Genomic DNA, 17,537 nt, shown 5'->3' with positions numbered 1-17,537 from the left:
CAATGACTCCGATAGGTATCCGATAGGTATACAGCACAGCGTCTACTGTATACCTCAACAGCTTGATGTGTGGATGGGTTGCAGGTGTTCAGGTTGATCAGCGGCAGGCAGGAACAGAGAGCCGTAACCAGACAACATCACATACATAAACGCAGAACAGGAGACCAACAAAAACACAAGGGATGGGTAAACAGCAGGAACACAAGGAATAGCGGAGAGGCACAGAGGGACTATAACACAAATATAGCTTCCCCTTGGCCTTTTGTTTGACCAACAGTCGAAACACCCAAAGATAATTAAGTTTCTAATCACGTGATGAAATGAAAAACAGAAAATCTTCACACGAGAGAAGCCCAAACGATGAAATGTCTTGGCAATTTCGCTTGAAAAACAACTTAACAACATTTTATCTGTTATCAGTATAACTGCTGATTCATTTCTGTTGACTGACTAATCAGTCAATTGATTAATTGTTCCAAAAAAACAAAAACCTCTTCTCTATTGGATGACTTTGCATTAATAACCTCCTTTTTATTATTTATATGATTTTTTTTTATTATTTTATATTCTCAGCCACATCTTGCTGAGCTGTAAACACAAGTTTCTTGAAGTGTAAGAACTTTTAATCTGATGACAGAAGAAGGAAGCTCTGAAGAGTCAGTGCAGGTCAGATTGAGGTTGTTGACAGTGGACAGGCCCTGCGGTCTGAAGGAATGATTATTTTGATGAGGCTGCATGATTAGAAATCTCTCCCTGCCTCTTCTTGGTCCCCATCTTGCCTTCTCATGTGGATAAATCAAAGTCAGCCCCTAACTGAGACTCTGCTGCTCCTCTATCTGCAGAGTCATTAAACCAAGGATGTGGTCCACAGGGTTTCTTTCCTTCTGCTTGACTCAGAAGTTGTTACATGAAAAATAAGCTTGGTTTCCCTCTCCCTCGTCGCCCCTCTACAATCCTCATCTCTCGTTTATTTGTTCTAATGGGCTTCTGCTCCTGGTTTTCACCCCAGAGGGTGAGTTACGTGTCCTGCTGGGGTTTTTAAGTGAGATTGTGTGTGCATAGGGGCGGTGTAAATTGCTACGCTGTGCCCTCACTCTACATTGCTCTAGGGGCACATTGACAGACTCTCTCAGTCTTTTGGTTGTTATTTCTGTCTTCATAATTCCTCTTTGTCTCCTCTCTCCAATACAGTACTCATGACTGTAAATGGGGTGGATAAATACGCTCTCATCCTATCTCTCTCTCTCTCTCTCTACATATATATATATATATACATAGAGAGAGAGAGAGAGATGTTGAGATATATACACCCTCTCTCACCCAACCTCATTCTTTTATCCTCTCTTTGCTCTATCTCCATATTTTTTTCTTTTTGTTGTGAAATTCATGACGTTCAGATCTGGAGGGGATGGGTGATGGAGGACAAGAATAGTCTCCAGAATTCCTGCTGGAATCTGTCTGTCTTTGATGAGCAAGTTATACAATGTCAGCACGCCCGATAATCTCACTGTTGCAATTTGTGGCGGAGAGAGAGAATCTCATTTGTTGCATTTGGTTACGGAACAGTGGCTGCCTCTGCAGAGCCTGTTCTGCTCCATAACCTTATAACTGTACTGACCAGTAACGTGTGCACAGCCTGAAAGGGAATAATGGACAGTGTCATGAAGACAAAAGGAGATAAAATCTTAATTCTTTGTTCATGGCCTAGTGTGTCTATCCCACTCCTCTCATTTCTCTCTGCTGTGAAACTCATCATAGGCGGTACACTCTGTTGCTTGAAAGGCAGCTGAGTCTATCTGCTTAAAATTCAAAGTTGTCTGTGTCAAATGGAGCTCTCAAACAGCCCAAGAGACACTCAGCAGCTTGAGAGGATAAAAAGTAGTTCCTTCGGCTAACAGTGAGGGGTATAGTTGCCCCAAGACAGCTTCATCATTCTGTTGCTCTCTTTTTTGTTTGACTTCCTCTTTCCTGTTCACCATTTTTACATGAAACCCTGAATTCAGTGAACGTGTTGATATCCGAGCTTGTTAGGAAACACTGAATACTTCTACTTCTTTATATACTTCTTTTTTGCATTAGAAACTTGGAGAAAACTCTAACTGCTTAATTGTTTTATTTCCTTCTTATGATTTTGTGATGCTGGCATGAGCTCTTAGCTAAGCACTTCAGAGATATCACACTCAAAAAATAAGATGATGCTGTTTGAGGCAAAGCAAAAAAAAGTGCATTTTATCAAGCCAAATGTTTGACAAAAAGGGCATGAAAACATGATCGTGGGCATTTCAGGCCGGCGAGGCAGAGCTTGTTGTCCTTGGGATCTTGTCAGGGGTGTAGTTGTGCACACAGCTGGTAAATATTTTATGTGTCTGTGTTCCGTTTTGCTGTTCCCACAGGGAAGGGACTGTACTGCATGTAATAGCTTCTTAGCCCTTAAGACCCACATAGAAGAGCTGTGGAAGGTTTGCTGACCATTCTCACCTGAAGAGAGTGGGGATAACTGCTGTGTAGAAGATTTTGTTTGTGCTTCACTTGGAATAAATTAGCTCCTGAAAATATTCTTGTATGTATTTATTTAAAGGATCAAAGCAAAAATCTGCAGAGATGTCAACTGTATTGTGAACCATAAGACTGAGCCACCCCATGTCTGTGTCATCCTGCCTTTAGCATAGACAATAAAATCAAAGCTTATTTTCTCCACAATGTTTCTATTCCCATAGTTTGTTTTTTAACAATTCTGTTTACAGTTAGTATCATTCTTCATATTATTGTTTCCTTCCCCCTCACATCATTTTCATAATTTTCTACTAGACTAGTAGTATGCTTGAAACTTGTAGTGTGTGTTGTAACTGCCTTTTACTCTGGACATGGTTTGTTAACAAAGTTTTTATCTTACCACTGTGGCAGCAGCATGGACTGAACCCCATCACATCGAGGGCAGCCTCCCATTACTGCCCCCACCCCCTTTTTGATGCTAGTCAAGTCCTCAATGTCAAGGCTGACCTGCTTTCTAAGAGCACTCCAGTCAGTCTGTCACATCTCCCAAATGAAACCCACAGACATAGACTAATTACACCTAACTGCCCTTTGCCTTTCACACGGTGCACACAAATCACTCTGGATAAATAGCTTTTTTTCTCTTCCCGCATCCTTACAAAGGACATCTTTTGAGAGACATGAGAGAAAAGCTAGGGTGAGCTGTAGCAACAACAACGAGTTTGTCAGATGAAGTCTGGATCTGGAGAATCGTTCTGTTAGAGACATTTCAGTGCGACTGTTGGTTGAGAAACCAGGGCAGGCTGACTGGAAAGAAGGAGCTGCCTTTCTCGCTCACTATTTTCTAAAATAATAAAAAAAAAGGATCTGAGTAGAGAAGAATGTATAGTTTTGCCTGTGGACTACAATGTCAAAGTACTCTCTCCCAGTAAAATACATCTGCATAAAAGCTGGCATATGAAATAATCATCACAAGTATGTAAAAGACATATATAAGGACATAACTAATAAGGGATTCTTATAACCAGCAAAATACTTCGTTCCAAATGTATTTGACACTAGCCCTGAGGTCTCGACCCAAATATATCAGATAATACAATACTCTCCTATTGAATGCTGTTCCTTTTCTACAGAGACATCACTTCATCTTACAATAACATTTTTCGTCCAAAACCAGCCCTTTAAACCTGCAGTGTGGAATTTTTGTCTCCCCCTTATGGTAGTGAGAAGAATTACACAAACACTGTTAACGTGCCAGACTGTCAAATTCTACACAAACCCATCTGCATCAGTATGAGACGGCCAGAGCGACTGCATAGGGCAACATAGTTTACAAACCCAGAACAGTTGTGGATTGGATGGTGGCTCTAGAGTTGTTGTACAAATTACAGATTGTACTTTAGCGTTTTCATGTATCTGTTTCCACGGAGCATAGAAGTCAGATGAGTTGACCCTCTCTCTCTCTTGATCTTTGGATGTCTCATCAAGCTGTAAAACTAGACAGTGCTCATCAAACCAGTCTTTTTCAGTGCTGTTCTCTTTCCTTCTAAAGCATATACAATCCAATGACAATTATGACAAGAACATCTTTCCAGTGTTTTTATTAATTTATATGCAAAAGTCTCAGACCTCTGGTTTAATTCCATTTTCATTATAGGTGATTGATTGTGTTTATTTGAGATATATACAGAATATTCAAATGGCAAGCATCAGTGCGGGACAATCAACATCAATATCAATCAATAGAGGAGCTGAAGGACTTTGGTGGGGACACTGTCGATAACACATTCCTGTGTCCTCTCCTCAAAGCTTCTGATTTGATTTATAGGGCATTTCTGGCTGGAGTCCAGTCAGACTTAATAGAATCACCAAAGGTCACCTGGGGAGTCATCAGGGCACCCTGACATTCACACTTATGCACAGAGGGACAAGAAGACAATCAATGTTCTTGAACCAGACAGGGTAGGGAAGGATATACTATCTCATCACAGCGGAACACTTAATAATTTACTCATATAAGCAGCCTATAAGACAGGCAGGGGTGAAGACAGCCCGAGGCAGACGGAGGACACAAAAGGAGAAAAGAGTGGAGGGGAGGATGAGAGAGAGAGAGGTGAAATAAAGAGGAAACAAAATGAGAAGAGACAGGTTGGAGGTGCTATCAGAGGAGATGTAAGACTGTCCTCTCTTGTTTGACTATAAGCAGATATGTGCTCTGCTAGCAGATTGACAAAGATATCACTTTCCACACACCCTGATGAAGGTGTCACTTTGACAAGTCTCCCCGTTTGATTGACTTATGAAGTCCAAGAGAAGTGCGATCACAGCAAAATCTTTGAAGATATGATATGAAGCCAGGTTGAAATAGGTCAAGTAATATGAGAGAATAGAACAATTTCCTCAACCCCTTTTCAGTCCAAATCCATTTCAGGATGAGTTGTCCTCTCGGTGTGAACCAGGTAATTTGATACCAAAATAACATATTGTTGGACAAAATTACAGAATAGCCAGTAGATTTATTTAGCTTACCCAGGTGGTAACTCTCAAATACGCCACATGGTTTCAAATCATCAGGTTCTAAACAGAGACTCCAACAGCAATCGCATTAATCTGTAAAGGAGTGGGCCAAATTAGTGTCTGAGGTAAGCTGGCATGGCACCTTGGCATCGCAATGCCAGCGCAATACAAACTTTGTGCCAGATCCCTGAACCCTCCCAACGGGCAGACAGAGAAATATATCGGTCCCGAACATGGGCAGCATTCCACTTCACATTTATGGAGTCTTAAAAAGTTCCTGAGTGATTAAGCTGTCACATTATAATTCAGGTTTAGTGACATGAACTAGATGTTTGATTTTAACGTTAAATTCCAAGTTGTTTTCAGTTTGCATATACTCTGGTGTTTAAAAACACCAGATTAATGATTATTTAATTAGCGGATCAATACAAAGATAGTTTCTGAAATGTGAGGTTTTATGTTTCTTCGTTATTTATCAGAGTGAACAAAATGTCACTGAGTTCAGGCCTTCAAGCTTATCATGTCTGTACATCTGCATGTATTTCCCACAAGATCCATCATGAGCAAAGAGCTTTTGTGATTCACATCATCAGGATTCTTTGTCAGAGTTGCAAGTTACATTCATAGAACACAGGTAGGAAGCCGAAGTATTTTGTGCCCTCCTCTTGCAGCAGATGAGAAAGACTTAGTCAGATAGAGCCTAAAAAACAGGTCTGTTTGTTGCCAGGACAACAGGACAGCCGGACGCACCTTTCTCTTAATCTGGCAGAGATAGGAGCTACTTAGTCAGAGAGCACAGAGGAGACACAAGGAGGGAGGGCCGAGATGTGTACACACATAAAATACTCTCAGACAGAAAACACACACACTTGATGAGGGCTGAGACAAGGAGGGAGGAGATAAGAGGAAGAGGTGTGGAAAGAGAGGAGAGACACGATCAGATATAGAAAAAGGGAGAAGGTATGGCTTTTATTCTTTAGCCTTGTGTTCTGATATCACTCAGCTGGGAAGCCCCATCAGCTGTTCAGCAGGATGCCTCAGAGGAAAAGGAGTTTCACATTTGGAGCTTATGGAGGGTAAGTTAATAGAGGATTCATTTGTCTGAGTGCACAGTGATTTTGGAGTTTTCCAGCTTTATGTATGTGGTGTGTTAGTGTACCTGTTGCATCTTGTTACTAACCCATCTGACTGTGAGAGGAAGGCGTGAGACAGCACAGGGAGTTTCATTGCACCTGCCCAACAACAGCAGAACAAGATGACTCTGACAAGGTCATTGAGTGTCAACAGTGAGTCCACCTAATTTCCAGCTTTAAACATTAACAGTAAATAGCCATTAGTAGTTTTAGGGACATATTCAGGACATTACTGGTTATCCTAGTTATTCAAAAAATGATCAAGACATGAGGGGACCTTTTCATTTCCTTTGGCATGCTGATATCTTTTGGTGAAAACAAATACATTAAAAACAGGCACAGGTCATCCATCATCCACAAAGGTGGCATGTCATTCTCAGAAAGACAATTAAATGTTGGTAAGATTAAGTTATAGATTCGATTAATGGCTTATTTAGGTGGTGCATTTTACTGTGAGCAAAGTGAGACTGTCAGACAACAAGTTAAACATCTCATCAGCGTGATTGAAAGGAAGGTATGAAAGAGTAAGGAAGCCACTTTGCACAGTTACGGTCTTGTCAAATCATCACTCACATGTATTTGATGATATGGTAGCATTTGGAGTCTTTGAACTATGAACACACTTTGGTTTGTGAGCAGCAAGCTACTCTGCCATGCAATGCATTAGAATTCATGAGGCAATGAAATTACTTTTATGATTGTGTTCTGCTGTTTGTGGGCTCTGCCAAGTCGGCCTAGACAACACTCACAAGGCTCACTTTGACATTTCTGTGGTTGGAGTCAGGTTGAAAGCTGACCTGAGTGCACAGGCAGACAGTGCCAACCAACAGTCAGCAAATAAGTCCAGTTTAGGGCATGAAAAACACAATTTTTACTAGCAATAGCAATAACCACTTTGTAAGTATACAATGAGGTTGAATAGTAATAAGAATAGTAATCAGAATAAAGGAGTGTCATTCTAAAAAATGTACACCACCACCAAGGTGCAAACCTGAAATACATACTTTAATTTTAAAGTTTTTCAGTATCGCCCTTTCTTGGTTTCAGGTAATTTTTCTGTATTTTTTTTGTTGTTGTTGTTGTTGTAGCATCAGAACATGTATAAATTAGTAAGCCTTAGGTCTCTGCATACTAAATACAGGCTCTTTAGTTGTATCACAAATCTCCACCCCCACAGAAAAAGATCTGTGGCAGTCTCCATTATGCCTGACAGGGAGCTTTTCCTCACCTAAGAACTCAGTCTGTAGTAGGCAGCTGGGCACGGATGAGCTGGTAATATTGACTCGACTATCAGGTGTTAGACAGTTCAGGTCAACAAGATGTGACTCTGGTTAATTGGAAGGGCTTACTTCTCACCTGTGAGCTTGGAACTGACTTGCAGCAACAACAACAACAACACTGAAGCTGTGATAACTGCTTTTTGCCATATTCCATTAAGATTCTTTCAAAGCACTATTCACCCCAAAATCAAAAATACACATTTCTTCCTCTGTGTGTCATACTATTTATCCATTTGGTTGTTTTGGTGTGAGTTGCTGATTTCTCACATGACCTCCTACTTCCTCAAAAAAAAAAGAATTATGTTAGTGAATTTAATCAAGCGAGGTAATGACAAGAGAAAAAGACCAATACTTTTCATGTGAATCAGTGAATGTTGTAAAAGATCTACATGGGTTTGTGAAACAATATTTGTTAAAGGTTTCATGGGAAGTTAAGTAGTTAATCACTATTTGTTATGTGGGTTTTCAAATGAGAGCAGTAAAATGACTTGGCTGATTCTTCGCTGAGAACAGCCTGTGCTTGTTCATGCAGCCCCCCCCCCAAATTTTCCCCAAAGCAGCTCTGCTGGAACAGTTTGATAGTGTAGCGTACTGCCTGCTGAGGGACTGTGTTACATATTCATTTACGTTGCCCCAAATTTTCTCCCCCATCTATGATCCAATTTGGTCACTTTTTAGTCACAGACGTGCTCTTATGGAAAACTACCAGTTTCCACAAGATTCTTTGAAAGCGTGCAGCTGTCTGTGATTAATTAACATGTTTGTATCAAGAATAGAAAATTAGACACTTTAATGCATCTAGCGTATTTTTTCTTTTTTTTTTGAAGTTGTCAATAAAATGTTCCCCTATTGTTACAAGTCTTGTTGTTGAAAAGTAGTGTGAAATGAATTCCTAATGAGCAATAAAGATTCTCAAAAAGAAATGGATAAAGCCCAGACTTGGACCATCAAATTACCAGTCTACATTTATCTCAGGATTTGTCCTTGAACAAGTTATTTTGTTGCAGCATAATTTCCAACGCAATTTAATGGAAATTGCCATCAGCTGATGATAACATGGCTGTTTGTACAAAACCGCAAACACAAACTGATTAGCTAACAAAAACAGCCGAAATTGCATCCAGTTTGAGCATCAATTTTCCTGTCTCCTGTGCCAGTTTTCCTTGTTGATTTAACATTCTATTTGTATTATGTAAATTTAGAGTAGGCAATTACGTGAAGTAGGCAAAATGATTTGAACGGCAATAGACGGTTAGCTGACTGTGTGGGTGAAGAGCTATTTTTACTGTTGTTTCCTGCGTGGATGTTCGGTAAACTTCTTCTCTGAAACTCCTTTTTGTATCTAAATCCATAAACCATCAGTAGGCAAGTAAGCAAGGTCAGCTCCCCCTCATGAACACACAATCTAATGGCCTTATTTGAAGTGAATGACTTGCCTATTTTAAGATTTGAGGTAGGGATCGTAAACTAAAGATTTGGAGAAAGCAAGTCGATGATGCTGGTGGTTTTATAAGCTGACAATTACAGCTGCTTCCCTGCTGGTGAGTAAAGCCTGAAGACAACTGGCAACTGTTCAGCCAAGTCGTGGATTATAGGATTGTGTCCATAACACACTGCTTAGTTTCCCTCTCAGGTAGCAAACCTACCTGATAGTGATGTTGAGGAGGAGGATGGAGAAACTGTATACCCAGTACACCTCTACTACAAAAATAATTATTTGTTGCAGCATGCATCTACATGCTAATGCAGATACATTTAATAAAAGATGTTGTCTATTTGCTCAATGACCCTGAAAACTTCAGAATTGAAGTATTTCTGTGTAACATTAAGTATTCACAACCAAATAAGAAACGTATTGAGAGTTTAAGGGTTTTGTTAAATGAGATTTGTTGAACAGTTACTGCCTAAGCCGTCAAATGTCAACAGATTTTGATTTAAATATTGCTAAATCTTAATTGTTGCATTGAAACATGGTTTTTGAAATCATGTCATCATGAAATCAAATCATCAATGAAATCATACTAATAAATTTAACTTAAGCAGACTGTTTTCCAACTTTGTTAAAGGTTGAGTGTAGTGTGAGGTTTGATGTTAGCTGATGAAATGAAATATTGATATTGTGTTGGTAATACACATTTTGTAATATTGTGTAAATCATCCACTTTGTAGGTACTTTGTTTATCACTTCATGTGGTTGCTTTTTTCACTTTTTTTATTATCTTTAATTATTGTTTTTTTTGTGTTTTTTGTACAGTTATGGTTAAGTTTAACATAAATTTGACTGATTTTTTCAAACATTCTGTGAACATTGAAAAGAAATTGCTCTTATTTTGGTCTTATTTTGATGTCTCTAATATTGCTATTAATGTTTAGTCCAGACATCATATTGATGATTTATTTTGTTGACTCATTCTCTTGACTGACACACTGCTTTGAAAAGATTCAAACATTTACTTTTCGAATAATCAGAACGCCACAAAAATGCATCTTTTCTCAGCAACCAGTCAAATGCTGCCTATCCCCCCTCTAAGGGTTTGCTTGTCACTTCTACTAAAGCTGTGTTCTGTTTGGTCTAATTATTCTCAAAAGTTTGATGGTGGCTGGAGAATTAAATTAGCTGGTGAAATTCTGGTTCAGTGCCGTCTCTGTAACTCCACACATGGCATAGAGCAGCTGAGAGGGGACTGCTGCTACTGTTGTAAGTGCACAGACTGAACAGATCACGACAGCCTTTATTTATCAGGTCTAGCAGAGGAAGAGTGCTGATGTGGGATAATTATTGAAGTGCTCTTGACAATCTTGTTTTGAATGCTAACGCTTCCATGTTCTTCCACTCAGAGAGAGCTGATGAATACGTTTAGCTGCGTCTCGTATTGATTCCTCACGTTCATAGAGCTCCTGATCTGAATGTGTCAATTTTCTCTTGTCTCTTTTTCTGGAAGGAAGCACGCTTTGGTTTAAGTGAGTGGTTTAAGTCTCTTAGCTGCCATTGAAATCCTTGTGTCACTTTATCAAGGGATTTGTGATTATAATTCATAAAATAATCAATTGCAGCATCCAAGTTATCAAGCACATTTCAGATCGTTTAAAATCAAATGATCTCAGACAGAGTGATACTCGCCCTGCTTGTAAATGCATATAAAAGTAGGGGAAATTAGCTCTAAGGTGAAGTTGTTGGCTTGTTGTTGTTATGTCTTGTTATGAGCAATCCTTGAAAAAAAACTTCAGATATTTAAAAAGTGCTAAAATGGCTTTATATTGCCTACGCCTATTTTGTTACCTTCTACCTGTTTGTGTGTCTCTCCTGAGTGTCAGTGTAGCTGTTTATGTGACGGTCAATTCCTCACTTCTGACTGTTAACACCAAAACAGTATGCTGCCTGTGTCAGCAGAGGGACAATCACTAACTGTATCGCTGACTGACAATATTTCCATTCTAAACATTCCAAAACAGTAGAGCCCCCACCAGCAACATGCATAATGTCACTGTTTGCATGCAAAATACATTTTAGAGCCGTGCACAAAGGTGAGTTGTATCTAATGACCAAACAAAGTGCTGAGAGTGTGCACCGAAGAAGGATTACGAAATAACATGTTTGATGTCGGACACACTGCAGTAATACTGTTTCAGTTTCTTACATCATCCCATCCCCCCTCACACACACACTTTTGTCCAGTATTTTTTCAGCAGACAGAAGAACTGAAAAAGAAGATGTGGGAGTAAAGACAGGCGAGTGAGGAGACAGATCAGAGCTTCAGATAGTAACAGGTTGGTGAGCAGGCGTGTCAGACATGTATGGATACACAGACATGCACCTGCCCTGGTTCAACCACTTAGCTCTATCCTGCCACCCAGTGGTGTGGGCATGCTATTGAAATACTGACCCTTAAGGGGTAACTTAAAGAGGTATTCCAACAGTTTAGGACTGCACTTTTGTAATGTTTGGGTACAAAATTGTAGTTCCTTGTGTAGTTCAACTCCCCAGAACATCAGATCCTAAATTTCTCAAATGCCACTAGATAATATTTTTCATTAGAACCTCCTTGCCTCCAAAGTACCAGCTCACTTTGCGATATATAGGCTTTTTGCCGAAAAAAAAAACCTTATTAATTTTTTCCAGTCATTTGAGGGTTTCCTCCAAAGCCACAGAAGACATGATGCAAATGTTTCGTTTTACTCAATGTGACATGTAACCTGAGGTTCATGTGCAAAATTGCTGGAATGGCCCTTGAAATCCAAATATGGTGTATTAAGTATTAAGTTAATGAATTGTAAGAACCATGGAGCAGAAATTATTTTTAAGCATAAGCATTCACAGGTTCCAGCTGCTGTTATGTGTCATATATTTTGCCAGAGGTATGTAACTGAATATTTTTAATGTCACTTTGGGCTCTCTTATATTTATAGAGTCATTAGTTGCCTTCACTTATATTACTGTATGAACTGATGCTGGTCCCAGTAAAGTGTGGGGGGCCATGGGAGAGAGGTGTGTGTCTGGGTTTGAATTCATTCTCTGAATATGTAAAAAAGGCCATGTTCCATCTAAAACAAGCTGTAAAGTTACTCTGAAGTACAAAAAAAGCATACAGTATCAGACTGTGCACTCTGGTCTTATACAGCCTAAACTCTCCTGGCCATAAATAAATAATTTTAAAACTGGATAAGATGGTGTTGTATGAATATTTAATGAAGGTGATAGTAAATCACGTGAGATGTGCAATAAGTGTTTTTGCCTTTGAATGCATCCCTTACTCCCAATTCTCCTTGAGTATATCTTAAATGGTTTGTGACATTGCCAGGAATCTCATTTATCATTTTAAAAGCTTCTTTTACAAGACAGAGTCTTTCAGCCAATGTCAACAACAGTGACAATAAACTGTAGGTGAATGAAAAGTATTGGTTTTGTAGCACTGGACCTGCCAGAGTCACAGTGTTGTCATTACTCTTTGGATCATGTTTTACTTCCCAGAAAGGATGAGACTGGACATATTTCTTTGAGGCAAACTATTTATCCACATGACCGAGCAATAAACCCACATAGAGCTGAAATTTTGTCAGCATGATGCATTGCTATTGCACACAATACATAAAGCAAACTCCAGTTGCCTTTCTTCTCTTTGAAGGAGACTGTCAGAAGTCTGGCTTCAGTTACCTTTGTGCTGTTTTCATTTTGTTGTTTTACTGATAAATGCAGTGAATACCTGTGAGTGTGTTGGCATCAAATGATTTTCTTAGCCATGGTGAGGAAGGGATGAGAAGTGATTATGAATAGATTGATTGTACACAACCAGTGTCTACTTTGGTGCCACTTCAAAGATTGATCCAGATGAGAGAGTTTGCCTTGTATCATGTGCCTGCAGGGTAAATGAAAAGAGAGATCACCTACCACCCAAAACTCCCAGCTCTCTGTAAATGTAACGCACCAACAGAGGAAAAACAGCCAGAACACTTTGTTCTTTCTGGTTGCCTTTTATCTCCCATTCCCTCTTTTCCTCCTCCTCTTCACTGTTAGCTTAGTCCATAAGCACACATACTTTGTCTTTTGTCTCTGCCATCTGTCATATCAACCATACTCTCCACAGGTCCTGTAATTAATTCCTTCCTTATACGTTATCAGTTTTGTGTTTCATGCCTTAATTTACCTTTTCATCATATAGTATAATTGACTCTTCTTCTTGTGAAATCTGCACTATTTGGCCACCACCCCATTCCAGACTACAGCAGTCTGCCAGCCTGCCTGCACGGCACATCTGCCAGATGCTCCTTCCCATCTTTGAGACAATCCCACTCTGGCTGTGCTTAGCAAGAGGCTGGCAGGCAGAGGAGTAGATAAAGGAAGTTGGGGGAGCGGTGGAGGGCTTCAAGGAGGCACATCGTGGAGTATATTGTTGAAAACATTAAAGCTGCCTTCACCAGTGTTCCTGCACTACGGATCAAATCACATGTATTGTGAAGGGGGTCGTCCATATACTGACAGAGAGACTTATCCCCTGATGATGTGGTTCCTCTAATCTCTATGGATTGTTTGACAATATTTTTGGTCATTGTCTTGCTTTTGCATTAACTGTCATCAGCTTATCAGTTTTATAAGTTGGTTATTTTAGTTCTGATCACATTGTGCTTGATATGGCAAAGCTTGGCTCATAGAAATTTTTTCTTTTATGCACTGAAATGTTAAAGTACCACAAAAAAGCATAATATTTATCCTCCCATACTGTTAATACAAAAACACCAATTCAATATTCAATTGATCTGAGTCAGTTCAGAAAATTGTAACTCTTAGTCGACACCAGGAATTGAATTATTCAGAATAGTTCCACCAAGGAGGTACTTCAGATGTTGGTTTGTTTTTTCTAATTAACTTTCAGTAATGCATATGGGAGCTAAGATTAATCTGCTCTTACTTTGTTTCTCTGCAGAGTGGATAAGAGCTTCTCCAAGACCAGAACCTTATGGTAAGTCCTCTCCTTACTGCAAAACATTATGTGTCGGACAACTTTGTTTCATGCTTCACTGCTCCCAGTGCTCTGCTCCCAAAAGCTGCTTGTCCAGTTCGTGAAGTTTCTGAAATGGAGGTTGCAAGGTTTTCATATTCCAAATGAGCAATCATAGTTTTGATTCAATGGCCAACTTTAATCAGGATGAAACCTCATGGACAAGTTCAATTCTGTATTCTGTATCAAAAGTTACAGTTACACTTGTCACACTGTCAGCATACTGTCTATCTGCTCCACCCATGTTTACTGTCTGCACGACTTTCTGTTTTGTGGTTCAGCAATAAACAGGCAGTTTTCTATATTTCCACAGCCATTTGACTCAGCATGAGGAGCTCTGAATTAGTCTTTGATTTGTCCATCAGTTTAATGCTTAGTCAGTTGCTGGCAAGCTACTTCAATATCTCAGAAATGTGCTTTTTTAGGGCAGACAATGTGATGACCTGAAGGTGCAGTTGAAAAAGGTGAAGGCTGGTAAGACCTCTATTTTTAGAAGAGTAAAATTATAAGCAGACCTTGGCTCTTCTTTATCTCAACCCTGACTTCTTCCTGGCATCATTTTCTCACTTAGAACATTCTGCCTGCTCTTGCTGCTTTGGACATCTGCATATGATCGAAGTAGAGATAGTGAAGCTTGTAATGTTCCCTCCTTGGCAGGTAGTCTCACAGCATGTAGAAGGGAATGAGTGGCCGTAAATACAGGAGCATTTGGGGGGGCACAAGTATGTGTGTAATACCAGCTGGCCATGTCAGCACACACCTTTAATAACTCAACCATCAAAGCTCACATAAAGATTGATAGTGCTAATTTAACATGCATAAAGATTTGCAGTGTATCATTTGGAGTAATGCAGTAATGAACCCACACATTGATTTGTTTGTTGCGTTGTGAGTTATGTATTATATTTGAGTCAATGTTTATAACTTTCTGACATTTTAGTGATAATAATATATTTTAGTAATATGCAGAGCTGCTAATACACACAGTACTTTATTCCCTGGATTAAAATGACATGATGAACGCTGGTTACCTGCTGTAATTATCATCTGTTTTTAGCAGAGTGTTTCTACTTTGCATAGACTGACAGCAGACACAGTCCATCCCTGAACTAAATTAAAACATAGCAATGGAAGGAGAGAGTGAGAGAGAGAGAGAGAGAGAGAGACTTAATACTCATTACACTGTATTTGTGTGTATGTCTGTGTGTAATATGCAGTAAAACAATAGATTGTATTCTTTTGTGTTTCATCATTTGTATACATTAAATGGCATGTGGACTTGAATCATAATGAGTCTGGAGAAGCCACTGGGAAGGCACATTGTAAATTGAAGGTACAAGAATGATTCACCCTCATCAGAGGAGACCCTCATCCACCTGCTGAATTTCATTATGAGGATTTGGGGTTCTTTCTGTTACAAACAGTTTTGTAGTGCATGCTGATGACACCTCAGGGCTCGGCTGTGCAGTGCTGGCTATCCACAGCACAGCATTCTGATTATAATCACTGAGTCATTATGCCACTTGTGTATTCGATCAGTCTCAGGCTGCACTTAGTTTAAAAAGCAACATACTTAGTATTTAATCATTTCTCTCCTTTATAGTGGGGGTGATTTCTTTATTTTTCTCCAAATCCAGCCTCATATATGGTGGAATCACTTCTTAACATGTTTATGGTTTAATTAGAACTTGCCTCAGTTTGGTCCGTAGGGGCTTTGTGTGGCTCTCTCTCTTCACTGTTACCTCTCACACAGCACCACGTTGGTGAGATTTACAACAACGGCTTCAAACCATATTCATTAAAAACTGGCCTTTCTGGATCCCCTGCCACGTGCTGCTGTTTCAAATCCATCGCAATATTATCCTCAACCAGCCATGTGTGAGTAGGTGTATGTGTGTGTGAGTGTGAGTGTGAGTGGAAAGGGGAACAACACACAGTGCTCACACTTCACTGTCGTTTTTGTCGCGCGCAACAGTCTCCATCATCATGTCACCCTGACGCACAAACAGTTTCTGTTCATGTTGATGTGACTCAAGTAGCCCTGAATCATTTGGACAAGGGGATGCTCCTCACGAAAGGTGGGAACACACTTATTTTACTGTGCTAAACTGCTTACAGCACAGTGTTCCCAATTAAACACTCATTAACTTGATTGCTCTCGATAATGGTGGTGCTTATCTGCCTCAGTCTAAAGCTCCTGCTGTGCTGCAATAAGGAGGCCAGGATAAATGTCATGGCATTTCTGCAAGAAATTTAGAGAATTTTAGATGTGGAAATTTTTGTCCCTAACAACTCGATTCTGCTCTAATAGAATGTCTTATTATGATTAAAGTTACTGTCTAGTGACCAATAATAAATAATGATGAGCAAACAAACTTGATCAACCTTTTTACTGTTGTCTGACTATATGTTTAGTTAATTTCTTACTTAACTCGTTTGGGTAGGGATGTCCCATGAGGGGATCATTTTTAAGACAGTAGTACTGTATGTGCACAGCTGGCAGTATGTCTGCTACCTTGCAGTCGTCTACTCTGAGCAGTTCAGGGCCATGAGTCTTAGCAACTCTTTGACTGGCATGAGGAGTTGGGTGGTAATGAAGTGGTCCTCAGTGTTCAACAATGAGAAAGAATTGGGCTAAGAGGCCTCTAATTGGGCATCTGTGCCTCTTCAGCTTGCTGTTAATGGCCACTCTCCCCCCTAATATAGGAGTCAGTGTCATGAGCAGAGAGCAAACAGGAAAAGAGAATAGCCAACTGGAGTTCAGTGGACAAACCAACGCTGATATACTGGGCTAGAACATGGTTTAACTGTTATGCCAACAATTGCATTTGCCATATTATACATTGTTGGTAGAAATTCTACACAAAATGGGAACAAAATATTAAGAAAACCTTCCTAATTTTGTGTTGCATCCCATTTTGCCTCCCAAAAGGTCTGGATGGCATGATCTATCTCATCTCATCTCACACATGTTCAGCTGGACTAAGATCTGATGGTTGAGCAGGCCACTGTATCAAACTGAATTCATTGTTATGTCCACCAGCCTTAGCCTTGCATTACAGGGTATAACCCCACTGCCAGGATATCCTGGCACACTAGTGTGCAATGAAAACACACCCACAAACATTTAACACCTTTCTGCCACATTAGCATAGAAAATGGCGTACATGAGGTCATTTCTCTTGTTTATGCCTAACATGAAATTGAATGATTCTTTAACCTATTTCCACAAATTAACATTGTCCAGAAGTTAAATTGCTCAATGGACCTTGCTGGATACCATACTCCATTGTTCCTGAGGGTCAGTAAGGCTATGTCCTTCTATGGATCTCTTAGTCTTTTAGACCGGACAATCATTTGGTTGGACCATCTGTTGCTCTGCATAGTTCATACTGGCTGCCTCTGATCTCACCATCTCATGGATTGTTGATGATATCAATTATGAACAATAGCCAAAAGCAATAGTCAGTTTCAGTCCTCTCACCTCTCTGTCCCTACAGTACTATTACGGTAGTTTTTATTTTTCTCAAATCACAAGGTGTCAGTCCAGTAAATAACATATGTTTATGACAGCTCACTCTGAGAGTGACTGCTCACATTTGCATGCACTTATCATGTCC

At 39.7% G+C, this 17,537-nt stretch overlaps 1 protein-coding gene across 20 annotated transcripts in view; it reads left to right on the top strand.

Moving 5' to 3' along the window:
- Positions 1-17,537, top strand: part of rap1gapb (RAP1 GTPase activating protein b) — an 86,907-nt gene that overhangs the window by 27,637 nt on the left and 41,733 nt on the right. For 7 of the 20 annotated variants that reach the window (XM_046382952.1, XM_046382945.1, XM_046382956.1 and 4 more), the window contains 2 exons: positions 6,014-6,086; positions 13,843-13,878. The exons of 1 other annotated variant lie outside the window; for it this stretch is intronic. In XM_046382952.1, coding sequence (XP_046238908.1) covers positions 6,043-6,086; positions 13,843-13,878 — 80 coding nt within the window. In that variant the 5' untranslated portion in view covers positions 6,014-6,042. Of the gene's footprint in view, positions 1-6,013; positions 6,087-11,099; positions 11,192-13,842; positions 13,879-14,342; positions 14,392-17,537 lie in introns of those variants that run through there. 12 more of the 20 variants (XM_046382984.1, XM_046382971.1, XM_046382965.1 and 9 more) reach the window with 5 other exon arrangements.

The sequence above is a fragment of the Scatophagus argus genome, chromosome 3 (genome assembly GCF_020382885.2).
Source record: "Scatophagus argus isolate fScaArg1 chromosome 3, fScaArg1.pri, whole genome shotgun sequence".
NCBI lineage: Eukaryota > Metazoa > Chordata > Actinopteri > Scatophagidae > Scatophagus > Scatophagus argus.
Note: the sequence above shows the minus strand (reverse complement) of the source record. Positions and strands in the feature narration are given on the sequence as shown.